This window comes from Purpureocillium lilacinum (genome assembly GCF_023168085.1).
Source record: "Purpureocillium lilacinum CBS 284.36 DNA, scaffold_2, whole genome shotgun sequence".
Classification (NCBI taxonomy): domain Eukaryota; kingdom Fungi; phylum Ascomycota; class Sordariomycetes; order Hypocreales; family Ophiocordycipitaceae; genus Purpureocillium; species Purpureocillium lilacinum.
In genome coordinates, this window is record NW_027072112.1 from 2,487,912 (window position 1) to 2,513,794 (window position 25,883).

A 25,883-nucleotide genomic window follows, 5' to 3' on the forward strand; every position below is an offset into this window, starting at 1 on the left:
GCGATCCAAGATCATGACGTCACATGCCCATGCAAGCCCTGGCTTGCCTGCCTGGATCTCGGCGGAGCGTGTCGACTTTGGTGGTGCGGATTGGCAAGGAGGGGGCCCAGCAACAGGTTTGTTCCGTCGTCGCCTTGCTTCTCTTCTGCCAGGTGATGCCCCGGACCGTGGCCCGTCGAACAGACGGCCGGGTTGGGTTAGGCCTGAGCGCTCCACGCCGGGACTCCCGTGGACGGTTGACCGGATGGGCGACGGACGGCCACCAACCTGACTGGTGCCAACGCAAAAGCTGGGGGCGCGGGGCACTCCGTCGGGCGCACAGTCCATGATCGTCAAGTACCGTTGCTGGCCGTGATGCCGCGATGGGCAGCGGCGCCCCGATGTAGATTGTCGTCATCTGTCTCACCGGACGGCGACGCAGCCGAGCGAAACGGCCAGCCTTGACTTCTCCAAGCCCCGGGGCCGCGCAAGCCGGCGGGTAAATGGTCGCCGAACGAGTCGGCGCATGGCCAAGAAAGACAAAAATTGGGGTGGCTGTTCAAGCAGACGACGTACGGGCGGTGCCAAGTGGATTGGCCGGGGCCCTTGCGGTGCGCTTCTCTGAGGTGCAGGTGCTTTTCCAACAGACCAGCGGGCGGCGCGTTACCTTTACTAGATAGCTTGGCGACCACTCCGTACTGTAACTGCGGAGAAGTCAGATGCCGTCCATGCCCTGGTGCCTTTCTGTTGGCAAAGAGATTGGCAATCGCGGCGGAGCTTGGGCTGTCTTGGTCCGCTGGCCTCTCGGCGGCCCCGGGCGATGCTGCACTGGCGGCGCTAGGCGATGCGAGAGTCGCAAAAAAAAGGACGCGGTTGGGAGGCACTGGGGATGGTCGGAGGGGCAAATAGGCTGTTCGTATGCACCAGGCGGGTGCAAAGGATGAGAGACATTTTTTGCTCTCGCACGACCAGAGGCACGATGCAGTTCCTGCATGGACTAACGGTCGGACATGGATAACAAGGTGACGCACGAGGGTACGGTCAGTACGGTACTATAGTATGTACCTCACTTGCATCCAGACGTGGAGATAAGTAGCTGCAGCAATAGCCAGACTGAAGCGGTGGGCTAGAAGCGCACGTTTCTTACTGAGCAGATTATGCCCTCATGGTGGCTCTGCGTCCAGCAGAGGGACAGGCAGTCCGCAGCTGCCGGCGGCACTATGGAAAGACACACCTTCCGAAAATGCGCTTGGTGGTGGTCTGGAAGGAGCGGATGTGCTGCAGCATGGTTGCTTACTCTGGCCTATACAGGCGCTGTGCACAGTTGTCTCTCTGATTTCCTACCAGTCCTCTGCAGACAAGGTCCTAGGAGGGCAGTTGCGAACGAAGGCGCTTGCAATAGCCTGACGGAAGCCGGAAGGAACGTCGGCAGGAGTGTGGACGTGCCACATCTTCCTTTGTTGCTTCCCGAAGGTGCATAGCGGCGCCCGCTCTCCGCGACTCATCACCAACCCACGCACGGCGTCCCTCTTGCTTGCCTCGCCTCGTCTCACCGCGCGCCCTCGCCATCTAGAATTCTGCGCAAGACCACGGCGTTTCGCAGATCTGGCGCCAGGGGCTCGTCTTGCGACAAGCGGCGAGACCGGGAATCCACGCAGGACATGTTTCAAGACTCTCCAGCGAGACGCCGAACGAGCGACGGCGAGCGATGCCGAGCAAGAATGACTGGCGGGCAGACGCCGACGGCAGAGACCCACCGAGCGTCGCAAGCGACAAGTGGAAGCAAGGCCCCGCGAGCTGTCGCAGCATGCGCCGCGAGACCTGCGGTCCACTGGAGCCCGCGCCGAGCGGCTGGACTGAATCATCGGCGCAGGGCCAAGGCGGCAAGCTCGGCGGCTCTCCCTTTGTCCCTCACACCATGCCCGCAGCGAGTTGGCGGAGACTTCACAGGCACGCCGTCCAGTGGTGGCTGGTAGTTGGGCCTTGGCTCGTCGTCAAGATGCCACCTTGCACTCTCCCAATGGGGCGGAGTTGAACTGACAAGGAACGGAGCATTCGTACTCGTTTCCCCGTACGGACTGCGGAGCGAACGGCGCCGCCTGGAAAAAGGCACGCGAGATTGATTGGCACTTGCATGGGGGTACGAGCGGTTGGCATCTGCTCGTATCGCATCGCCTGTACTGTGCCCATCTCGGATGGACCCTGGCGGCTTACTTGCCATGTAAGCTGCAGCGAGGCGCCAGACGACGGCCTGGAATACGCATGGAAAATTGCAGAGACACGGACCCCGGTCGTCGACGGGTGGCTGAGTTGGGACGACGACCACGACGGCCACAAGCAGGAAGACGGACGACAGGACTGGAAGCTCCCGCCGCGGCCGCGAGAGTTGGCGCGCGCCGCCTACGGTAGTGCGTGCGCTGGGGTGTGCAGGTACCAACCTTGATGTGCGGTGAGCAGACGCAGCACAGGCCAACCAGCTTCGCAGGCCATGGTGCTAGGAAACAAGAAAGGCGACGGGTTCCCGCGCGAGCGACGTCGGTGACGACCCAGCAGATTGGTTTGGCGCCGGACCTGGCTCGGCTGGGCTGGGGCGGGCTTGGTGTCTGGGCTCTCTGGGGGGCCCGGCGTCTTGCAACTGGGCCGCGACTTGTCGTAGTCGGATGACGATGAGACGCCTCAGATAAACCGGACCCATGAGGCGGGCGGGAAGAGCACGGCAGGCTCGATGCGGATGCTTCCACCGCCGTCTCTTTTATTTAGCAGCGCGGCGTCCCACTCCCGAGCGGCATCTGCAGCGCTTCATCGAGTCGTGTGCGCGTCCTCGTAACAGCCCCCAAGCCAAGTCCCGGCACGCGAGGCTTGAAATCTGATCCGTCGTCTCCGCCGAAACCGTTCGACGCCGAAGCGACCAGCGCGACGCCACGGCAGCTGCCAGCGAATCTCGCGCCCCCAACCCACAGATTTCGGGACTGCTCATGGTGACGACGGCCTGATCGCTGCCAGATTTAACGTTTTGCGCCTCCCTTGCCGCCGCCGACGCAGCCCCTTTGACTTTGAGCCACGCCCGCCACCCCAGACCCAGAGCGGACCGGACGCTTGGTGACGTTACGCCTGGAACGGAACGAAACGACTCGACGAGACACACGGCCAAAAGTCTGTGGGGAGCGCCAACGACTCGCCAAAAACTTCACAGTCGCTCGGGACATCTCGATCTTTCTTGCTTGGCTCTTTCCGGACGCCGTTGGACCAGCTTGGGCGCGTCGCATCGCATCGCATCGCACTGCGCCGTATTCCATTTTTTCTCCCCCAGACGCGAAGCGGACGCTGACCCCTGCGAGTGGGTGTAAGTGGTCTCGCCGAACTGGCGCGCATCTGACCTCTGGCCCGCGAGCGTGACGGTGTTGCGACTGACACACCCCGACGTTGATTCCGCAAATAGCCTCGGACACGACCAATACCTTAAGTTCCTTAAGCTTCTGCCGGTACTAAAGCACCACGAGGCCCTCCCCGTCGTTTCTTTCTTTGAGAAGCGCACCGACGCACACCACCCTTGGCACCGTCGACTGCAGCCGCCCATCGCCAGGGAGCCGGGGACCGAAGAGGCGTGCGTCTTTGTCCGGCACATCCGCGCACCACACCGTCAGCTCTAATAAAACGACCAGTTGACCTCCCGCCCACAACACGCAAAATCTCGCTTGCTGGAGACATCATCTCTCTCTCCTGACGACAGGGGAAGCCGTCCACTCGGTTGACGATACGTATAACCACAGACGCCGCAATCAACGCCCGTTGTTGGCTCCGCCCCGTCGACGAATCTTTGGCCATCCCGTCCGTCCGCCCGCCCGTCCGTCACTTCGTCACCCCGTCAGATCGTTTTTACTTTACCGTCGCGGACCTGCTCGGTTGGCCGCGCACCTGCTGCTTCCTTCTTGCGAGCGCGCTGTCTGGCCGTTCCGGCTGCGTCCTTGCGCCTCCCTCGCTCTTCCTTTTGCCAGACTCCGAGCTGCGGCGGCACCGACGGCAGAGCGCAATATTGCCCCTTGGCCAAGCCCCGGGAACATTCCGCCACCCGCTCGGAGACGTCGTGCGCTACCAGGTATTGCTCCTGTGGCCGTGCAGGCTGTTGGCGCGCGCCATTCGACCCGCAGCGACGAACTCGCTCAGCTCGCGGCGGCCGTCGTTGATTCCAACCGCCAAGAGAGAGCCCCCGGCAAATAACAAAAACAATCCCAAGCCGCTGGGAGAAAAACACCAGAATCATGGGGCGCAATCGAGGTGAGTCCTGAGCACGGCCCCAATTCCGTCGCATTCCAAGAGTGGTCGTCATGCCCGAATCAGAGACAGAGAGGACCCTGGTTGAGCACCGACCGACCGACCGGGCGCAGCTGCATGGCGAGCGAGCCTGCTCTCGATGCAGTGTGTTCCAGCGACGCTAGAGCGTCGGCCGGCGCAGCGCACATCTGTCGGGCTCCGTTGCAATGTGCGCGCCCGGGGGGCGGTTCGGTGCGGGTGCTGCCATCGTGCGCGATGTGATGCGCGCGGGATGCACAGGTACCTTTTCGAGACTGATGGGTCCTGTCTCCTCATGCCATCAGCATTGCAAGCCCGGCCCCGACGCAGGTGCTCTGCTGGTGCAGGCGCTGGCTGGCGCAAGCGCAGGCTGGGCGCAGGCGCCGGCGCAGCTGGACTGGGGCCACCTGAGATGGATGCTCTGGGCACCTGCAGGGCCCCCCCCAAGCCCCCCCACCCCCTGACGGTCCCGGCCCAGCAGGCCTGCCGCCCAGGTGGCCCTCCCTGACGCGGATGACACTTCCAATACCCACGGCCCGCCCCAATGCAATGATGCCGCTGCCCCTCTCTGCGGTGGCCGCCCCGTACCCTGCAATGCGCTGACGGCTTGAGCGAACAGTTCTCTCCTTCATGTCCCAGTTTTCGGCTGGCCACAAGACTCCGTCCCCGTCTCCGTCACCACCTCACGAGCCGTCAGGAGTCAACTTTAAACCCACGGGCACCACGACCACGACCACGACGACGACGCATTCGCCCTTTCCCGACACCTCCGTCCGCCGTCCCGTAACGCCCCCGTCGCACTCCGACTATGGCACGCCGCTGAACGGCTCTCCGCGAAACAGCAACAGCAGCAATAACAACAGCCCGCCGCAGTACACCCGCCAGCGCAATTCATCGCGGCCCCTGTCCATGGTACAGGCCTACCAGCCGCCCCTCATGGACATCAACGAGGACACGATCCCGGAGCTGCAGCCCATTTTTTCGTTCCTCAACAGCCACTCCAACAAGCTGTACCAGGAGGGCTATTTCCTCAAGCTCGACGACCAAAACACACGTGCGTCCCGCCGACCCCGCCCGCCATCTGTCGTCGTCATCGCTAACCGTCTGCAGAGGGCAAGCCCAACTCCGACCGGACATGGACTGAATGCTTCGCCCAGCTCGTCGGCACCGTCCTGTCGCTATGGGATGCCGCCGAGCTCGATGCCGCCGGCGAGGATGGCGAAGTCCTGCCCAAGTTCATCAATTTGACCGACGCCTCCATCAAGATGGTGAGTGCCGCCCAGCACGTGCCCCCGACGATGTGTTGTCACTAACTCAGCCCTCTCCGCCAAGATCGAGTCGCTTCCCACACGCTCCAACGATGAGCAGCCCCTGCAGAATATCCTGAGCATTTCCACTGCCGGCCGAAATCGCTACCTGCTGCACTTCAACTCCCACCACTCGCTCATTCAATGGACCGCGGGTATCCGCCTCGCCATGTACGAGCACTCGACCCTGCAGGAGGCCTACACGGGCGCGCTCATTGCCGGCAAGGGCAAGACCCTCAACAACATCAACGTCGTTATGGAGCGCGCTCGCTTTAAGACAGAGGAATGGGTCCGTGTCCGCTTCGGCGCCGGCGTCCCCTGGAGGCGGTGCTGGTGTGTCATTTCGCCGCCCGACGAGAAGGAGTACGCCAAGATGCAGAAGGAGCTCAAGAAGAGGTCGCCCTACGACCGGTCCCCCGTCCCTGTTCTTAAGGGAGACATCAAATTCTACGATACTCGCAAGGACGGCAAGAAGCAGAAGAAGGCTCAACCCATCGCCACCATCACCGATGCCTACTCAGCCTACGCTATATACCCACAGGCGAAGTCGCTCATCGACGCCTCCACGCTCTTGAAGATTGAGGGAAATGTCACGGTTCACTCGGATCCGCCGTCAGCGACCGAGGGCTTCATCTTCGTCATGCCTGAGACGCACCCCATGGTCAGCGGTTTCGAGATGCTGCTGCGCTTCCTCTTCCCAACCTGGGATACCTTTGGCCTCTACGGTCGACCAGGCAGGCTCGTCGCTAGCGTGTTGGACAACAGATCTCTCATGTTTGCGATGCCCAAGCACAAGAGATATGGCTATCTCGAGATCCTGGACGTGTCGACGCTCATTCTCGAGGACGGCACATCATCATGGACCGAAAGAGATTGGCGCAAGAAACTCAAAGAGGCCACCGGCACCAGGATGAATGCTATTGAAGACGGTACCAGGTCACCGCACTCTCGCACCGGCAGCCGATCAAGCAACAGACTGAGCTTTGGCAACAGCGCTCCCGGTGGCAAGCCCAAGGTTGGCTTTGCCGAGGACCGTGGATCTACACGGTCGTCGAGGTCCTTTTCCCTCAACGGCGGTTCAAGGAACGAACCGGCGGGTGCTGACCCGAATCGCTTCCAACCTGCCATGGCCGGAGTCCAGGCTCACCATGCCCGCAATTCGTCGGATTCCAATCTTCGCAACGACTATGGGAACCCCATGCCCCCCATGCATGCGTCTCCCCCGTCGCAGCAGATGCCCATCAGAAGCGGCCTGCCGGACCGGATGGCCTACGGAGAGCCAGGCAGCTCAGACGACGAACCAGGCAGCTCGCCGAGGCCGGAGATTGGCGAGCTCGGAGGCATGCGCAGCATGCAGACGCCCGAGCCCGTGTCCCGACCGCCGGCCTTTAATCACGGATCCCAGGCGCGGCCGACAAGCAAAGCCTACCACTCGCCCGAGCTTCGGCGCGCCAACAGTCGTCTGTCCAGCACAACGCTGGCTCAGCTAGCGAAAGCCGGCGGGATAGCCCATGCCGGTGACATGCCCCAAAGGAGGGGCGGCGACGACGGTGTGTTATCCGGCCCTTCGGTACTGCCACACGCCAACCTTTTAGGAATGCCTGCTAACGACTATCGCTCCCATGCAGCTCTGAGCCCTCCGGGTCAAGACCGGCCGTCTGGTAGACAGCCCCCGGGGCCTTACGGGCCTGGCACCCAGCGTTCTCGGTCACCAATGCCGCAGGGATCCCCCAGCCTATACCCCAATGACCCGAACTCTGCTAGGCCGCATACATCGGACGGTCGTGGGCCACAGCCGCCTAATCCGCAGCAGCCTGGTTCTCGACCAGATCAATATCGCGGTCCCCCAGGCGGACCGGGCGGGCCTATGTCAGCACAGGGGCGAGGGAGGCCACCAAACCAGCGCCCTCCCCAGCAAGACCCGTACGGGAACGCTCGACCTTATCCTGGATCGCAAGGGAGGGGAGGACCGCCGCCGAACCAGGGCCAGCCTCATCGCAAGCCGCTCCCCGCTGGGACGCACCAAAGTTTAACCCCCAACGACATCATCGAGCACTATGTCTCCGATTCGTTTCGGGGCCCACCCACTCAGCGACGGCCCGTGCCGCCTCAGCAACAGGGCTGGGGGCCTGGAGGGCCCAATAACCAATACGGTGGAGGCCCCGACTATGGGAGTGATGGGCGGCCTTCCGCAGACCGGCCCAGGGCTGGCGTCATGAAGACGGTCGGCGGAGCAGAGTCACCGATTCCAAAACCGGGATTTGACATTCCAGAGGTAAATTTTGGCCCAACTATTAACTACGGAGCAACCCCTGCGCCTCGCCAGGCGGCTCCTGGGCCTGCTGAACCCGGCATCCATGATCAAGCAAGAAGACCGTATATGCCAGAGCAAGGATCGCACTTTGCCGGACGTCAGTCCCCTGGACCGCAGCTTCATCACGCGAGACAGGATTCGGAGGAGAGGGCGAAGCGAACCATGGCGTGGCAGCCGGGCGGCTCGCACGCCGGATCAGGAAAACAAGGGCTGACACCAGAACAGTATGTACAACATCGGTCAGGGGCTTCTCCGCCGCATTATACCCATGGCGGAGGTCTTGCAGCAGGGCCTGGGCCCCAAGGCATGGGCCCGAGGACACCTAGTCCCCAGCCGCCGTACCGGGGAGGTGCGCCGCCGCCACCCCAGCACGGCGGTCCCATGAGCCCACCGGGCGGCTCAGGGGGGAGCTTCTCGCGCCCGCTGGGCCCCGGTGCGCAGCCGCCACCTCAGGGACAGTATGGCTCCGGGCCGGGGGCGGGACAGAACCCGCGGAACGTGCCGCCGCAATATCAGGGCCAAGCCTTCTAGGGGACCTGGACTGGCGGGGGCTCGTTGAGAGAGGCACCACTGAGGCTGAGGCGAATGCGGAAAAGCAGCATAGTTTGGGATGGGCATGCAAGACGAGGCATCTGGTGCATTTGACACACGAGCTGGCGTTTGGGCGAAGGTTGGCTTACACGATAGCCTCATGGATACAAGGCATCTCAGGTTCGATTTTTATGGCATGGGTACTGACCGCGGCCACCATTTCGGTGTCCTGTGGACGGGCCAGGTGGCCGGCCTCAGCAGGATCACCCGTCTCTCTCGAACGACCAAGAGCATGATAGAATCTGCCGACCCGGGCACATTTGGGTGGCTTGACTGCATTTTCATATCTCTCTATTCTCTGTATCTAGTCTGGAATAGATGGCACCAAACAAGTGCCGTACTTTTTATGTTGACTGCTGGTCCCGGACCATGCGCCTGCGTACCTGTATTGACCTGGGGCGTCATGATGACGCTGATTGCATATAACACATTGTGGAGGGACCTCGCTCAATGATGAAGGCGGTGTCGCCTGGGCGACCTGCGAGGGACGGTACGCGTTTCCCCCTGGCGGCAGCTGACCACGGAGGGAACTAAGATGCATGGCCTGGGCATTTTCGCGTCGGTGCGGACGCGCCGATGTGGCGCGTGACGGGGTCGACCGACGGGCATGTCGCGTGATGCCTGTGCCTGCGTGTCGGGGACGGCGTGACGTTGGCGAACGGGCACCTCGTTGGTGTTTGTGCAGCGGCCCTGGAGTGCTGAGGGCCAACGGTCGGGCAGTCGAGCGCAGGCGGCGGGTGCATCGGGTGGATTGGCACGGAGCGGCACTGCCGGCGGATCAACAGGCGACCTCTGCCAGCTGCGGGAGGCTCTCGTCCAGTGGGATGGGCTGGTTGCCTCGTGGCAACTCTCAGCGGTTGATGCAGTTGAGCGGCCAACCTGAAGCCAATGGAACCTACCGGGCGGACAAGGGACAGCGGTGGGATCCATGGGTGGATGGACTGAGCCCGCCGCCCTGGAGGGTCGCTGGAGGCCCCGGTCCAGGGCCTCGTAGGACGCCGGGAGGGCTCCCGCTGGAGCTGGACGGCTCCAGGGTCAGGCCAGGCAGTAAACAACCCCGCCAACCGCCTGCGGCCCCCCTCCAGCTCCATCTGGCTCCCCCATCCCATCAATCCATCCCCGTCTGCGATCCTATCGCCTCCACCAATCCCTCTCTTCATTCCACCTGCAGGCCTGTTCTCATGCGGCATCCTTGCCCTTCCTGACTTCTGGGAGTCGTTGCTTTTTTTCCTTTTTTCCCTTTTCTACTTTCTTCCCTGCGCCCGCTTTCCTCCTCGCTCAAATCCGCCTGAGGCATATGCGTGTCACTTCTTGTTGTCTTGCTCGCCACTGCTGCCGCATCCATACAGGAACCCGCCTTCCACCAACCGACGACCTCGTCCCTTTCTGCGGATTCCACCACGCCTCCGGAGAGACCGGCGCCGAGCTCTCGGCTCCCCTTCTCGCACCGTTGCTCGCCATTCACACTTCGTGGCGACCGTGGCTAGGCACGCGGCCGTAGCCTCCTCGGGTCGCTCCCAATGGACGGCGAAGAACCAACCCAAGGTACTTGGGCCCTTGACGCGAGCTTCCCTGCTCGGCTCCCCTTGCGTACGCGCGCCTGCTCACCTGCCGCCTAGCGACTCAGAATGTCCTCGACCCTCGCCGGGTAGGGAAGCAGAACTCGGGCTTCTCCGACGAAGACATATCCGACATCCTCTGCGTCTTGGTTCCCCAGTCCGACTCGGCGCGCCGAGAGGTCCAGCGGCTTGCCGAGACGGGCTCGCCGTACGTCATCGGTAGACACGAGGCCGACGAGGTAGAGCCTGATTACGACCTCGACGACCATGCGAGCCGCTTCGAGTCGGAGCCCAGCGGGCACGGCAACTACACCATCATATTGCGCCTCTCGGCGGGAGTAAAGAATCCCGCCCAAGGCTTCACCTTTGGCAGGAACCACAGCCGCTGTGATGTTGTCTTCGTCAATGATCCCCTGAGAAGGGTCAGCAATATCCACTTCCGCATCTACGTCAACGAGTACGGCGCCGTCATGATCGAGGACCAGTCCACCAACGGTACCTTTGTAGATAGGCAGCTCCTGACCGCTCACGCAAAGGGCGAATCCCCAAACATCACCAGATGGGTGCTGAGCTCCGGCGCGCTCATCAAGTTGCTCCTCCACGATGAAGACCGGGACCTGACGTTCCGGGTTCGCGTTCCCCGGCGAGACGACGAGTATGTCACGGCCTATCAGCAAAAGGTTGAGGAATACTTTGCGAGGCATCGGCTGAAGACGGACGCTGCTCCGGCCCCCACGCAGGGGCTCGCACCCCCAGCCGCGCGCACCGGTGGTCATGTCGACCTGTTCAAGCCGCCTGGTGATCCGATCGCCCGTAGAGTGGGCTTCGAGCCGCCGGCGCAGTCCCCGCAGCCTTCGCCATCGAAGCGCAGAGAGGCGCAGAACGTCATGCGGCGGGAGTGGACCGGCTCGGGCAAGTACAACAGGATAGGCACCATCGGCAAGGGCGCCTTCGCCGTCGTGTACAAGGTCACGTCCAAGTACGACGGTAAGCCGTACGCGGCAAAGGAGCTGGAGAAGCGTCGCTTCATTAAGAATGGAGTGCTCGATCAGAAAGTGGAAAATGAGATGAAGATTATGCGTCGGGTCCAGCATGTGAGTGAGAGAGCCATGTTTCGTCTGGGCTACGGCAGCTAACAAACTACAAGCCAAACATTGTGCGGTACATGGAGAACATCGAGTGGGATGACCGGCTCCTCATCATCATCATGGAGTACATCCCAGGCGGAGACCTCGGCAAGATCATCTCCGACGAGGGCGCGTTCCCGGAGGACATGACGCAGACCATGTCAAAGCAGCTCCTCAGCGCGCTCGGGTATCTCCATACCAACAATATCACCCACCGAGACGTCAAGCCAGACAACATCCTCATCAACACCATCGAGCCCCTCGAAGTGAAGCTGACTGACTTCGGGCTGTCCAAAGTAGTCGACACGGAACAGACATTCCTGCGGACGTTTTGTGGCACCCTGCTGTACTGCGCCCCTGAAGTGTACACCGAGTATGCCGAGTACGACGACAACGGCGTTAGGAACCGCGGCAAGAAGATGCGTCGCGTGCCCGGCCAGAGGTACAATCACGCAGTCGACATTTGGTCGCTCGGCGGCGTCTTGTTTTACACCATGACAGGGTCGCCTCCGTATCCTGTCAAATCCGGCATCAGCTACTCAGAGCTGCTGCACAAGATCATGACCACGCCACTTGACATCACGCCTTTACAGCAGTACGGAGTGTCGGGGCAGGGCACCGACTTCCTTCGTCGGATGCTGCAACGGAGACCTGAGAACCGCGCGAGCATCCCTGACCTCGAGAATCACGTGTGGCTCGGCGGCCAGGGTTCGACGATACAAGCCTCACAATCGTACGATGAGATTACGGACGACGAAGACATCATCATCGAGCCGTCTCAGTTCCGACCGCCGGTGGACTTCGATGACGATAGGGTAAGCGACTCCATGGATGAAGAATCCGAGAAAGAGAACGCGGACGACCCAGCGCCCCGGCTATTCGGAGAGGTCGGCGTGTCAGCCATAGGCAGCTCCGGAGTCATTCCGTCCGGCTACCTCAATCTACCCTCTGGAGACGCAAGCATGGGCGAGACAGAGATCCTGGACTCTCACGGGGACGAAGCCTACGACTCCGGAGACTCTGACACCATTAAAGGGAGGAACAGACAGGCGTTCCACTACAACGCAACGTCTATATACCCGAACCAGTCTGCAGACCAGCTCCAGAGCCTGGTAGAGAATGTCGCCTCACAGAGTCTTGGGGGCAAGGATTCTGCAGTCATCACTCCATCGGCCTCGTTGCACCATTTCTCACAATCAATGGATCCAAACTCCAGCAAGCGCAAGCCACCTTCTCAGGAGACGGGCGATGAGCTCGACGAAAACACGCCCCCGGGCAAGCCGACTATCAAGCGGCTAAAATCGGACGGCAGAGTCGAGGATGTCTCTGAGGACATCCTCTCCGAGTTCAAGTTGCTTGCTTGCCTACCTCAGGTCAAAAGGCTGGACTCTGGACGACAGGTCGACAAGCCGGTGGACAAGGTGATTTATTGGGAACAGGATCGGAAGACGTGGCACCTCAACTACCCCGAGATGACGCAGCTGCAATACGACACCTTTTTCCAGGCAGCCGTCGCGAGAGGCGAAGAGTTCGGCCCTGGGAAGACGCCGCTATGGGATCTTGCCATGAAGCACTTCCCGCCGGGTCCTCATCCTGCGATCCAAAACGGCAGTACGCCACCAACCTTTGGCCCGGGGGCAAGGCGGGACGACCGGAAGATGCTGGACGACATCATGGACATCCCATCGACGGCTGCCCCCATCGATATAGAGACGGACAAGCAGTCACAGCTTCCCGACACGCAGATCGTGGTGCCGGTGCAGTCGGACTTTGCGACGAACCGCGCCATCGCCGTCATGGAGTCGCATCCCGAATCTTGCGTGCGCGGCATCTCCTTCCCCATCACAGACTCCCTGATTTCGTTTGGACGGGCAAAGGAGAACATAGAGGTGTTCCAGGACACGCAAGAGCAGAGAGTGCCCAAGCACGCGTTTAAGATGATGCTGTGGAAGGAGGGCTGGGACCCGTCCAAGGATCCCTCCAAGGCCAAGCAGCCCTGGCAGCGCGAGGCGTCGGCGGACGACGACTCGTACGAGTTCTGGATATCAACAAAGGCCACCCTCGGGATCCGAATCAACGGGTACAACCTCGCGTCGTCGGACTCCAAGAACCCGGCGGGGCCGTCCCTGTTCTGGGCCAAGCTCCACGACGGCGACGCCGTCATGATTTGGGGCGGCCAGGACCCGCGCAGCCAGACGAAGCTCGTCTTCCGCTGCTTCTGGGGCGGGTCCGCGAAGCCGCGCCCGGAGGACAGGCCCGGCCTGGAGCTGGCGGGCTCGCAGCTCGCGCAGAGGCTCGACGCGGCGTGCGCCCGGACGGAGAAGCGCATGCGCGACGCCGTCGAGAAGAGGCGCAAGATTGGCGAGGCCAAGGCCGAGCAGGAGGAGCGCGCCAGGAACGTGGGCTTGGAGCGCGAGCGCAGCGCCATGTTTGAGCGCAGGAGGCAGGAGGCCGTCGAGTACCTCGCCGCCGCGGCGCAGCAGCAGCAGAATCAGCAGCAGCAGGGCGGCTCGCGGCGTGGCTCGCCCGCCAGCTTGACGCCCACGGCGCACGGAGGCAGAGCGCAGGCGACGGCCTCGCACGTGGTGCGGTGAGGGTATATGGAGCAAAGGGTTCATGGGGATTAGACGTTTAGTGCGGCGGCGCTGGTGTCATGGATGGTGTACAAAATAAGGCGTGCAATGCTACTACATATTGGCAAAATTCGCAGAGGAGGTCAGTCAGTCAGCCATGGACTCATGTACGGCCGCCTGACTCTGTCACCTCATCATAGTGCCCTGCAGGCGACGAAAGTAGATGAATGAATTGTGAATCCTCTCTATACATCTTTGATAATCCACTCTATACAGAAAAACAACGTAGCGAACCCGAACCTCAGTCGAGATCTCACAAGACGGATGTTTCCCCTGCAACTTGAAGAAGGCGGCACCGATGTGATGCTCAGAACATGAATGGGCCACGTTTCCAAACCACGCCCGAGGGTCTGTCGCCATGTCCAATACCGCAGCACCTTCGTTTCAAGCCCGCCCCATCACCGCCGTTATCCGACATTATCGCAATCATACCCCTACCCTGACGTCACCGTGAGAACCCCACGTCCATGTCCGACGTAGCGTCACCAGATTGTCATGAAACAGTACGAGCCCAAGCGATGCCCTAATCGCTGGGCTCTGCCCGAAGCGACCCGACATCTGCATCGCCTCATATGTAAGGGCAGTTGCGCTCGATTCGCCGCGGGTGTGATTTGTCTTCTTTGGTTTCCATCTCTCCTAGCGTATTGCCACTCATAGGTCGTTCATGCCCAGACTACTTCGGCCTCGGACACCTCACTGTCGGCCAGCGAGATTTGGGGGCTCTTGAAACTGTCAAGGGCAGAAGTAATCTCTTCAATCTCTGGTGGCTCGTCTTCGTCCTCGGTTGACACATCAGACAGCGCCCCAGGATGATACTCTGCGTTGGTAAACCGCCAATGTCAGTCGCACTCTCGGCCTCGGCTCCTCAGCAGTGGTCAACAAAAGGATCGTTCTTACCAATCAGGTTTATAGCTCTCACGGTGGGGGAGCTAGGTGGCGACTCAGGCTCTTCGACGATGGGCTCTGGTATGGCATCATCGGGCATGGGCCGGCCACGAGACGTGCCCGCGAAAGCTCCAGCCCTACTCTGTTGTTGACTTGCTTGGTTGAACAGGTTCTGCGCTTGCGCAAAGCGGCTCGGTTTGTAGTAGGGGTTGCCCGATGGGAACGATCGGTCACTGAAAGTGCTGTGAGAGCCATCGTCTTGCGACGTGCTACCGGATCGACTGGATGAAGGGTGGAAGTAGCTTCCAAAGATTGACCCCCGGAACCGCGGCTTGGCCCCAAGGTTCGGATCAGAGCTTGGCCCTTCATAGAAGCTGTCACCCTGATGGCCGTATCGTTCCTAGTGATTAGCGGCATCCCCAGGAAGCTCCTCTTCGTTGACGTTGGTCGGTACGGACGGGCGAGGGCCAGGCTCGGTGTGGTCCATCGAGTGCGTACCGCCCAAAGAGCTTTGGAACTCCGAGCTAAACACTCCTCTGGAAGAGCGAAAGTCGGGCGGATTTCGATATCCGTAGTCCTGAGAGTAGCTGCTGAACACACCGCGGGTATATGGCGGAAAGCCCTCGTCCAAACACGAAGGTTCGTTGTCATGATCTCGGAAGTGATGTTCGGTAGTGCCTGGATCGACTCCATACGTGTCAGGCATGGAACTCGACTTGACGCTCGAAGCGAAGATGGACCGTCTTCCGAAAATACCCCTTGAGAAGTCCGCCTCGGGCTCTTCACCACGCGGTGGATTTGCCGCGAAATTTGCTCGCCCTTGGCCTTCTTCAGCCTCGGGATACGAAGCCGATGGGCCTGGTTGGAAGTCTTCAAAACTCCGATCATCCACAGGGCCCCGAAACATCGAGACCCGCCTAATCCCTGAAGAGAGTGACGGATCGTCGCCATATGTACCGGCCCTGGTGGGCATGGTATCATCGGCTGGGCTAATTTCGGCCTCATCGATGTCGGTCTGCGGAGCGTGGGAAGCGCATTTCTCAGGACTGGCGGATCGGATTCTGACAATTGGCGTGAAAGAGACGGCCTTCTTGACCGACTTTGTTCCTTTATTACCCGTGGACTCTGGCGGCGATGTCAGCAAGCAGATCCAAGAGTCTTCGGAAGGGCTTGGCTTCAAACCTCTAAGACAGCTCTTGGGGGAGCCGCTTTTGCTGGACCCAGCAGTGAACGATGTAGAAGCATTCTCGTTGTCTCTGACGACGGGGAAAGAGCGGGAACGGGTGCTGGTGCGCTGTAACCCAGCTGAAGCGGCGTCTTCGACGTAAGGCTTTTTATAACCTCCATGGTCAACATTGCTGGCCTGCACCGATGAGGTTCGTTCTGCCCTCCGCTGAGTTGACCCGAGTCTGCGGTCGGGGTGAACAGACGACGGGCCTGTCAGGGAGCTTGTGTTACTTCCAATTGGCGATGTCAGTCTCACTGTTTCCCTTTCCGTTGGCCCATTGGCAGAGGACCTATTCCGTCGCCGACCGCGACCGTCCAGGCCACCAGCCACAGGACCGCGTTCGAGAGAATTGTCCGCCGTGGAGGCTCCACAATCGCCGACGTTGTTCTCCATGGAAGAAGATTGTGTCAAGTCCTGCTCGCCTGCGGCTTCACGTTGAGTACCGACAACCTGCATCTGTTAGCAGCTGTCTCTATTGAGTGGTGTAGAAGACATACCGAGCTGATAATGGATGCGTCCACGTTGCTTCCCCTGCCTTGAAGTTCGATTCTGCATCTTCTGCAGTAGTTGGGGCGTATCGGCTGCGCTGGCAAGACAGGATGCTTGTGGTGGAAGTTCTTCGATCTAACAACTCCACATCCAAAGCAAAATTGATGTCTGCCGTCCGCGACGCCCAGTTCAATCTTCACTTCTTGGCATGGACCGCAGTAGTTGAGCAGTGGCTTTGCTCCACGGACGATTGGATGCTTTTCATGAAACAGCCTTGAACGGATGGCTCCACATCCGGAGCAGAGATGGTGATGAATGATGCGACCCGGGCTGCCCTCCCGCGTATATCGCGTGGATGGCAAGGATTGGCCATTCAGACAGTCTCTGGCGGAGGTCTCATCTCCGGCCTGACCAGACTTGCCGCCATCGAGGATTGGGGATGCTTTCGGGGATGAATCCTCCTTGGATCTACCCAATTGCGTGGTCGTCGTCGGAGAGGGTGGCAAGGGAGGTACTGAGGCCTGTTGCGAGGTCGCGTTATTGAGCGTCTCGTTCAGCTGGCTCTGGAGCGCTTTCATGGTTTGTTGCAGTTCAACATCGCCAGGGGATTGCGCAAGTTGATCCCGAGTCTGGTCCATGTGGTGCTGGATTTGGTGCAATTCAGATGAGAAGTGACGAGGAGGATCCCGAGCTTTGGCCTGTACCAGTGTTGAAGCCGGGGGATCAGGAAACACGGGATGAGGCTGAGCTGGAATCGGCGCGGCAAAGATAGGCTGACTATATGCTGGGATGTTTTGAGTCGCAGCGACAATCAACGGATGTGATGTGCTTCCATACTGGCCTGTTGGATAGGAGTGCTGAGGCATTGGAAGATAGGCGTAGACCGGCTGTTGCGGGATCCCTTGCAGTGGCGAACCGGCCATTGTCCACGGAGGAATGGTTGAGCAATGAGACTTGCTTTGAGTAGGACTGGGTCTCTCAGAGTCGTCCGGTGTTGTAGGCCTCTTCTTTCGTAGTCGGCGCGAGAGCTTCGTTCGCAACGATCGGGCCGAGGAAGCTATCTTCTCGGTACGCTGGGAAGAGGTGTTGCTCATTCGCGATCGCCCGTGGAAGTTCTGGGCTGTTCTGTTCTGGACAGCTCCTCGGTCACGCCGGGGAGTGGGCGTCGACGGATAGCGGATCGATACCTCAGACTCGCTGTCGTCCATGGAGATCTCGCTGGCGCTGCTGACGGCTTCCTCTTCGTGAGTGACAGTTTGCGATTTCCTTTCGGGTTCCTGCTCTGCTCGCGTTGCCCGGGCCCGTGGAACCACGATCTCCTCCATCTGCTCGCCCGATGCTTGCTCGACCGAAACATGGACTCGACGTTTCGGCACTCGCGCTGCTTCGGCTGGGCGACTTGCCGCGCGTCGATGGTCGTCGGACTGGTCGAGGCGCCTCTGTCTGCGCTGCATCTCTCGCGGCATGGGAATGTCAAAGGCCGCGCCCAGGAGGCTGAACTCGGGCTCCTGCGCCAGGCGCTCCCGCAACGACTTCCTACCAAACACCATAGCTGTAGGAATTTTGGACCGTTCGATAGCGAAATATCCTTGCACGGCTTGCCCCGAGGGCCAAGCGGCGGCCGGGGGGTTGAACGCAGCGCAAAGCGGAGGGTGGTGGGGGTGGTGGCTGCACGAGAATGGTGACGGGAGGAAACAAGCGAAACGTAGGAGTCTGGAGGAGAACAACTTTTTGGCATTGCACTCATGTTTGCCTGCCGAAAAGGGAACACACCCGGCTGGTAATTGCCAGTGCAGAGTGTCGGGCTGTTCAACTGCTGGCCGCCTTCCGTTGCCCCTGAGACCTCGCTGCACAGCGGCCGGCTTGAAGGCCCGGGCATCCGGGGGCCGCTGCGAGCACTGCAAACGACGCTGGTCAGTACAATGGATGAAGAGGTCCCGGGCAGCTTGAACTCTATCGGTGCCTTACCGCGGGATATGAAAGGCGCGATATCCGGCCCGTCCACTCCAGTACCCGCGCAGATGTGTGCAGGCGCGATTCACCGGTCCCGAGCTCACATTCGCCAAAGCGCACCAGCCAGTCGACAACGAAACGCCATGATGCAGTTTGTTTTATTGCTTTTAATCATACATTGGTATACATTCCCAATCCATTTCTGTCGTCATGGGAACATGTAGCTGTCCTTTCCTTACGACTGCTCCATATCCATACCAAGAAACTCTTCTATAGCTCAGTCAACACGCAGCACACGAGCACCCCTCTTCTTCGCGGCCTTCTTCTTCTTCTGTCCGCGCTCGAACGCGGCGGCGGCAGCGTGGTCGCGGCCGACGTTGTCAAGGTCCTTGACCTTGTAGATGCGGATGATCCAGTTCTCACTGGTGAACGCCTCCTCCAGCGTGTTGAGGACCGGCCCCTGATCAGGGAGACGAACACCGCGAACCCGGTCGGCAGCCTGGCCGGGCGGGAACATGGAGGCGTAGTTGTAGTAAGACATCTTGTACCTGGAATGCCGGTTAGTCACGCATGTCTCCTGCTTTGGGGGCGTGATACTCACATCAAGCTGTTCTTCATCGTCTCCGTGGCCTCGCTGTCGACACGGTACTCGCCGCGAGCGGTGAAGAAGTCTCGCTCCTTCACCTCGTCAGGCCAAATACCCTCAGCAATGCGCACCATCCAAAGAAACTTGTTGATGTCGTCTCCGGAGTAGCCAAGGAGGCCGCCAAACACGACCAGGACGTAGTCAACCTCGTGCTGTCGCATGATGGGATAGCTGACTTCTTCCCGCGAGCTCATGGCCTTGCCAACCGTCGCGATGTGGGTGTTGTTCCACGTGTTGTTGTCCACCAGGGTCGGCCGGTCGGCCATGCCACCGATCTGATAGCCGTAATCCCACCAGGACATGATCTTGGCGTCCTCCTTGGTGTTTTGGCGGAGCCACTGGTACGCCTCGCGATAGTCATCGATGATGTGCTGGCTGCCATCGGGCATGCGACTGGCCAGGACGACCGACGGGGACGAGTAGGCGTTGGACGTGACCCAGGTGCAGTGCGTAACAAACATGAGGAGGTAGATGGTCAGGGACGCAACTACACCAGTCTTGGGAACCAAGCTGAAGATGCCGACCTTGGGCTTCTCGCTGCCACGGAGGCCAGCAACCTTGGCGGCCTTCTTGGACGTCGCCTCGGAGGCAGCCGCGGCTTCCTCGGGGTTGACGGGCTTCTTGGTGCTCAGGTACGTGTCGAGCAAGTGGGACACGGCAATGGCACCTGCAACGCAAACGATGGGAGTGAGGGTGAGCATCAATCGGACCATGACGCCAGCGAAGTAGCTGCCGAACAGGCCATAGACGATGACAAAGACATGCTCATCGCGCAGGTCCTGGTAGCAGAGGTAGATGCCAGCAGGGAACAGCCAGATGAGCATGTTGAGATCGAAGAAGAAAGCTGGCCAGGCAGGTGGCTGATGCTCGGAGACGGAGGCGATAATAGGAATGTGGATCTTGGCATAGCCAGTGTCCCACAGCGAGTAGAAACGGCCACTCCACGGCGCGATATAACCCAGCGAGGTCAAGGCGACGAGTCCAAGAAGGCCGATGCCGAAAGTGCCGATGAGGACGGTGGCCAGGAAAGTCTGGAACTGGCGGCCGGAGATGGCCGATCGCACATACTGAATGAAGCCGATGAGCTGCAGGAAGCCGAAGATACCTATTCCGAGCATGTTAGAAAAGAAGCCGCATTGAGAGGGTGTTCAGTAGTTGGCCTTACCAAGCGCAGGCATGTGCTCGCTCGTCTTGACGGGCAAAAAGCCGACGAAAGGAATCTGCATGCTGGCAAGTGTTCCCAGAGCATACCACGTGGTGTAGCTGACGTAGAGGCGGGTGCTGTAGCGCCCCATGCAGATGAGGACGAAGGCATGGAGGGGCAACAGGCAGGTGATGAAGGCGTAGCCACCCCACGAAGCCACCATGTAGCCGTAGAACAGGGCACAGAGCGCGCCCCAGAGCATGGAGCCCAGCTTGAGGGCTTTGATCCAAAGGTAGAAGGTAAAGACGAGGAGGAAAATGGCGATGGCCTCGTTGTCGTAGCTGCCAGCGACGGATCGCGAGATGTAGCCAGGGGCGATGCCCATGAAGGCAGCAGCCAGCAGGCCCGCTGACGGCGACGTGGTCATCTCATTGGTGAGGAGGTAGGCCGCGTAGGCGGTCAGGCCAGAGAAGGCGGGGGCGAGGAGGACGCAAATGTTGCGGATGTCGACAGGGACGGTCAAGGCGCGAAGAGCGTGGTAGATGACGCCGCTCGTGACCATGAGACCCGGGTACAGCGTACCGCCGGTGACACGGCCCAGAGGGTGCCATGTTCGGTCGTCGAACCAGTCCCAAAACTTGTAGAAGCCATTGGCGACGAGGTACTTGGTCGCCCGGAAGTTGAACCACGGGTCGACTGAGGGGACATTGTCAGCATCGGGGCGGCCGGGGAGTCAAGCATCATCGGGGGCAATCGTGAAAACCAACATTCGTGGATGATGCTTTCGAAGCCTGCGAAGTCCGAGTCAGCGCCGAGATTCAACAGATTGCCGTGGCGGTGCAATGGGACAGGTCTGTCGCGCAATGCGCCGTCGAGCGATGGGGGTTGAGCACTTACGAATGACGGAGAAGAGACGACTGGCAACGGCAGCAGCGGCAATGAGGGAAAGAATGACGACTCGTAGCAATAATCTCGTGCTCTCCGAGTTCACGCCGGCAGCGCGCGGCTGGGAATCGCCCGTCATGGTGGCCGAGATTCGATTGTCGGTCGAGTCGATGGCCTCGAAGTGAATGGAGATGCTCAGACCGCGAAGCCAGATGGCCTCCCCTATGGAGCTGAGGACAGCTTGGAGCTTAGACCTGGGTGCAACACACGCAATGCCCGGTGGGGCAAGGGGGGTGGTCAATAAGGAACTGCTGGTGGGGGCGGAAACTGGCCGACCGCTGTCCCAATTGTTTTGTCGATGGCCCGCATACGCGCATCACCCCAAACCACTGGGCCGGCCTTTTTCCGGCCGCATCGCCTGTCACGGCTTCCGTCGTCATTACGAAACGGCGTTTCCGACATCTGGCCGACACTTGATTCTCCAGTATTGTAAGGCTGTAATATGATAGAGATGGGCCTCTAGCGGGCTCATATGGGGCAACATAGGCAACCATGAAGCATGGGCTGTGCAATGCCGAATGCACTGCAAGACCTCGGCTCGAGGAGACTGCCGCAATACGTCTGGCACTGGATGTCGCGAGTTACACAAGAAGCACCGCGTCTCATGGTTGGCATTCAAGCAGGCAATCCAATGCTGCTCCCCCCCCAGACCCGCCAGCCCGTGCGTGCCATCTAATTGCGTGTATTTTTACACCTGTACACTTTGCGTACACAGGACCTAAAAGGAAACGTCTATGCAGTCGAGCCTTTCGCAGTCTCCATCATAGTACACCCTCCGCTTCGCCGTCCTAGGACAAAGGACTCTTGGCATGTCGCTCGAGTCTGTAGACGAGCCTCGCCTCTTCTCATCATGCCCGTGCCGTCACGGACATCCAATCGCCGTCCATCCCGTACCACCCTATCTGACTCTTAAGGGCTGTCCTTGGCCACCTGCAGCAGGTACTTCTCGAGGTCAAACTTGGGGTTCTCGACGTCGGTGATGACTGCTGCCAGTGTCAGTTGCTGCATCACACCTGCAAGCACGTTCTGGCGCCAACGTCGGTCCGTTACGCTCGGCTCGGGCGACATACCATCCGACTGCGACGCGGGCTGCGGGTTCTTCTGCTTGGCGAACTCGGCCTTGGCCTGGTCTATCAACTTTTGCTTCTGCTCGTACTCGTGCTGCTCGTGCGCGGCCCGTTGCGTGGTCGTTATCGTCCGCTGGTGCGAGAAACCGTAGAAGACGCCCACGGCGAGGGCGGACCACCGGAGAACCTGCAAGCCGAGGCCCAATTAGCACTCAATCGTCCTTCAATGCCGCCATAGTCTGTCTCTTCGCCACTGCTTCGCGCGCGCATGACGGCCCTGGGCCGACGCATGCGCGTAGCAGATGCGCATCGACGCTGCGGGTGGAGGGTAACTGCCGTCGCCGAGAGCACGGTCGGGGCGAATGCGGAGGGGGACCAACGTTGACTCCTGTCGACGACATTGCGGCGCGATGGCTATGGGATGCGATCCGAAGTTGAGGACGGAGGTCGGGGGCCGGCAATGGCTGTCAATGGGCCCTGTCTGGGTGGATCGAGGCAATTGTTGCGGTCGGGCTGGAGGCGAGGTGAAGATTTGGATGTTGCTCGGGAAAAGTCGCTCCCTGAGTTTTTCCAGCGGCCGTGCTGGCTCCCCGGCGGGCCGCTGGGCGGCTGCAGGGGGGTAGCTCTGGGTCGATACTACGGCCAGCCATCCACCAGGCCCGGCCCAGCCGCGACGATCACGTGCGCGCCGGACAGCACCGTCGACACCCCCTCTGTGCAGTGACTGACCCAGACCCAGCAGCCAGGCCACTTGCAGCCCGCGCAAGCAACCTACCTACCTAACCAGGGCAGCGCCAGGCCGGCACGCGTCCCCCCCTGGTGGGGCCGCTTCAGTGGATGAGACGGCGGCCCTCACTCACCACCATTCCCACCACAGGGGGCCGCCTTCCACTCCACGGGGCCCTGCCGCTGCTGTGTGCCTGAACTAGGGGGGTTTGATTTCATGCGCGTCGCTCGTCGTCGCGGTGGGTTCGCCTCATCTGCTCCGTACGCCATGAGCTAGGTTCCGACCGTCAACAGCGATCTCGCATCAAACTCTGGGAGTACTTGGACAGGCCGACTATTGCGTTTCTCTTGCACGCACCCAGCCGCCCTGCCCGACTCGCCAGTGTCCGGAGCTTGTCGCGACCCGCGTCATACCTAGGCTAGCATTAGCCGTCTCTCTCGAGGCCACCTCGAACGGCTCTCCGACACCAGCCGCTACAACTGCCGGAGCTCGTCCACTCATCACAGCCCGTCCCGCGATGGGCTTGTCGAGCAGCCGCGATGCAACAACGTCGAGATGAAATCCTTGCAAAGAAGGCCAAGCTCGCGGAGCTAAAACGGCAGAGGGAGTTGCGACAGAGCCAGTCGGCAGCTGGACGCCAGAGCATAGGCGGGCACAGCGATGTAATTTGACTGTCGTCCTTCTCGAAAGCGCGTTCGCTAACGTCCTTTTTCTTCGCAGCTGATCTCGCCAACGCCTGGGCGAGCCGATAACCGCCGCGAAATCGAGAGTCTTATCAACAGCCTCGTTGGTGACAGCCGACCCGGGTCGACCACGACAGGTGGTGCCGCCTCCCCAGCCGGCCGAGCGAGCAGGCCCAACAGCGTTCTCAGCGCCGGCGAAATAAGCAACGGAACGTCCGATTTCACAGGGACGCAGAATGGGCAGGCCGTGTCCGCCGCCGCCTCTGCCGCCGCGCCTCCTCCTATCACCCTGAGCACCGTGCCTCTGACGACAGTCTACGCATGCCCGCCGTCGCCCGTCAAGGAGGTCTTCTCCTACAGTAAAGGTGTCCAGACGACAGATGACTGGTCGTCAACGCCCACAAGGCCAAGGGCGCAGTCCATCGCCTCGGACGGAGACGACTATTCGGGCACGACTTCGACCCCTAACAAGAAGCTCAGCCGCAGAGAGAGGGACAGGGAGGAGGAGCTGCGGCAAAAGATACGGGACGAGGTCGAGCAAGAGCTGAGGGCTACGAAAGAGCTCCTCGCAGACGGCTTGGCTCCCGCCCAGCCGTCCAGCGCAACAAATTGGCCCTCCAGGGATCTCACAACTGAAGAGCTTGAGGCGGTCACTCGCTCGGAAGAGTTTGTCGAATTCCTGGAGCAATCTACCAAAGTCATCGAGAGGGCCATCGACCAAGAAACCTATGATATCCTCACCGACTATGCCTTGCAGGGAAAGGATCTCGACGACGAAGACGAAGAGAGCGGCAACACCGGGGGCCGAGGCGTTCACCGAATAAAGGAAGTAGCGCAATTCTTCGACGACCGCTGGTCCAAGAAGCGCATGATTAGCAGCATCGAGTTCTCGCCCAAGTTTAGCGAGCTGTTGCTTGCTTCGTACACCAAGAACCCCACGGCACCCCATGAACCTGATGGCCTTGTACAGGTCTGGAACACACACATGCACGATCGCCCGGAGTACGTCTTTACTGCTCAGTCGGACATCCTTACGGCCAAGTTTTCTCCGTACCACCCAAATCTCATCATCGGCGGCTCCTATAGCGGCCAGGTCCTGTTGTGGGATACCAGGGCCAAGGCGGCGCCGGTGCAGAAGACACCCTTGACAGGCTACGGCCACGCGCACCCCATCTACTCTGTGGACATTGTCGGAACTCAGAACGCAAACAACATCATATCGTGCTCCACGGACGGCGTTGTCTGTGGCTGGAGTATGGACGTGTTCGCGCAGCCCCAAGAGCTGCTCGAATTGAAGAATCCAAGCCAGGCCAAGGTGGCCGTTGAGGACGTCAGCCCGACTTGTCTGTCATTTCCCCAGACCGACCCGACCTTCTTCCTCGTGGGCAGCGAGGAAGGCACCATCTTTCCTTGCCATAGATACGACCGCGCTGGAGCAAAGGCAGGCGTTGACAAGAAGATCAGCTACAGGGGACACACCGCCCCTGTCATGTCGGTCGACTTCCACCCGGCGAGAGGTCCCGTGGATCTCGGAGATTTGGTCATCTCGTCGTCGCTGGACTGGAGCGTCAAGTTGTGGAAGGTGCGCGCCCCGGCCGCGACATCGACGATCGGGGCGGGCGATGGCAGCATCGCGCCGCTGATCGACTTTGTGCGCGAGGACGTCGTCTACGACGCCAAGTGGTCGCCCGTCAAGCCGAGCGTGTTTGCACTCGTCGACGGCGCAGGCTGGCTGGAGCTGTGGGACATTGCCGTTGAGACCGAGGAGCCCGTGTCGCGCATATCGCCGAGCGCGCGTCAGGAGGGGCGGACGATGCTGTCCAAGAGCCTCAACAAGCTCGCCTGGGAGCCAAACGACGGGAAGCGACTCGCGACGGGCGGTATCGACGGCTCGGTGACGGTGTTTGAGGTGAGCGGCGGGCTTGGCGGCAAAGAGGGCCTCAAGAACGAGGAGTGGACCAACGTCAAGAAGCTGGTGAACCGGGTGGAAGCCGTCGGCCTTAACGGAGCGATGGTAGTCTAGCCCGGCATCGTACCATTGGGTCTGGGAGGATGCGGAGGCGGCGGCGGCGGCGTGTTGCACTTCTTGGTAGCTGATGTGTACTACATATACCCCTTGGAAGACGAGTGGCGTTGATGTGTGAAGCTGACGATGACTGCCGCTGCTTGTTCATGTACAACCTGAAGTATAAACGACACGATCCTTACTGGTTTAGTTCAGGTCTGACGTTGTCTGTCCCCTATCCCGTCCAGGCCATCGACACCCATGATGTGGTTCCCAGGCCAAGAACGGTCACGTGCCCGCAACGCACGTCC

The 25,883-nt window shown here is 60.5% G+C and overlaps 6 protein-coding genes across 6 annotated transcripts; 3 read left to right on the forward strand and 3 right to left on the reverse strand.

Moving 5' to 3' along the window:
* Positions 1-4,899: 4,899 nt before the first annotated feature.
* On the forward strand, positions 4,900-8,421 carry PLICBS_002534 (uncharacterized protein; the record flags this gene model as incomplete). Its single annotated transcript, XM_065600039.1, has 3 exons — positions 4,900-5,323; positions 5,380-5,541; positions 5,588-8,421. The coding sequence occupies 3 exons, from the start codon at positions 4,900-4,902 to the stop codon at positions 8,419-8,421; spliced, it is 3,420 nt and encodes a 1,139-aa protein (XP_065456111.1).
* Positions 8,422-10,001: 1,580 nt separating this feature from the next.
* On the forward strand, positions 10,002-13,761 carry PLICBS_002535 (uncharacterized protein; the record flags this gene model as incomplete). Its single annotated transcript, XM_065600040.1, has 3 exons — positions 10,002-10,026; positions 10,101-11,134; positions 11,188-13,761. 3 exons carry the CDS (start codon positions 10,002-10,004, stop codon positions 13,759-13,761), a joined length of 3,633 nt encoding a protein of 1,210 aa, XP_065456112.1.
* Positions 13,762-14,462: 701 nt separating this feature from the next.
* PLICBS_002536 (uncharacterized protein) lies at positions 14,463-15,391 on the reverse strand (the record flags this gene model as incomplete). Its single annotated transcript, XM_065600041.1, has 3 exons — positions 14,463-14,617; positions 14,698-15,085; positions 15,140-15,391. The coding sequence occupies 3 exons, from the start codon at positions 15,389-15,391 to the stop codon at positions 14,463-14,465; spliced, it is 795 nt and encodes a 264-aa protein (XP_065456113.1).
* Positions 15,392-18,632: 3,241 nt separating this feature from the next.
* On the reverse strand, positions 18,633-21,169 carry PLICBS_002537 (oligosaccharyl transferase stt3 subunit; the record flags this gene model as incomplete). Its single annotated transcript, XM_065600042.1, has 5 exons — positions 18,633-18,903; positions 18,957-20,106; positions 20,167-20,841; positions 20,913-20,936; positions 21,043-21,169. 5 exons carry the CDS (start codon positions 21,167-21,169, stop codon positions 18,633-18,635), a joined length of 2,247 nt encoding a protein of 748 aa, XP_065456114.1.
* Positions 21,170-21,999: 830 nt separating this feature from the next.
* On the reverse strand, positions 22,000-22,558 carry PLICBS_002538 (uncharacterized protein; the record flags this gene model as incomplete). Its single annotated transcript, XM_018322227.2, has 3 exons — positions 22,000-22,073; positions 22,161-22,344; positions 22,538-22,558. 3 exons carry the CDS (start codon positions 22,556-22,558, stop codon positions 22,000-22,002), a joined length of 279 nt encoding a protein of 92 aa, XP_018179707.1.
* Positions 22,559-23,423: 865 nt separating this feature from the next.
* Positions 23,424-25,590, forward strand: PLICBS_002539 (uncharacterized protein; the record flags this gene model as incomplete). Its single annotated transcript, XM_018322228.2, has 2 exons — positions 23,424-23,546; positions 23,605-25,590. The coding sequence occupies 2 exons, from the start codon at positions 23,424-23,426 to the stop codon at positions 25,588-25,590; spliced, it is 2,109 nt and encodes a 702-aa protein (XP_018179708.1).
* Positions 25,591-25,883: the final 293 nt, after the last annotated feature.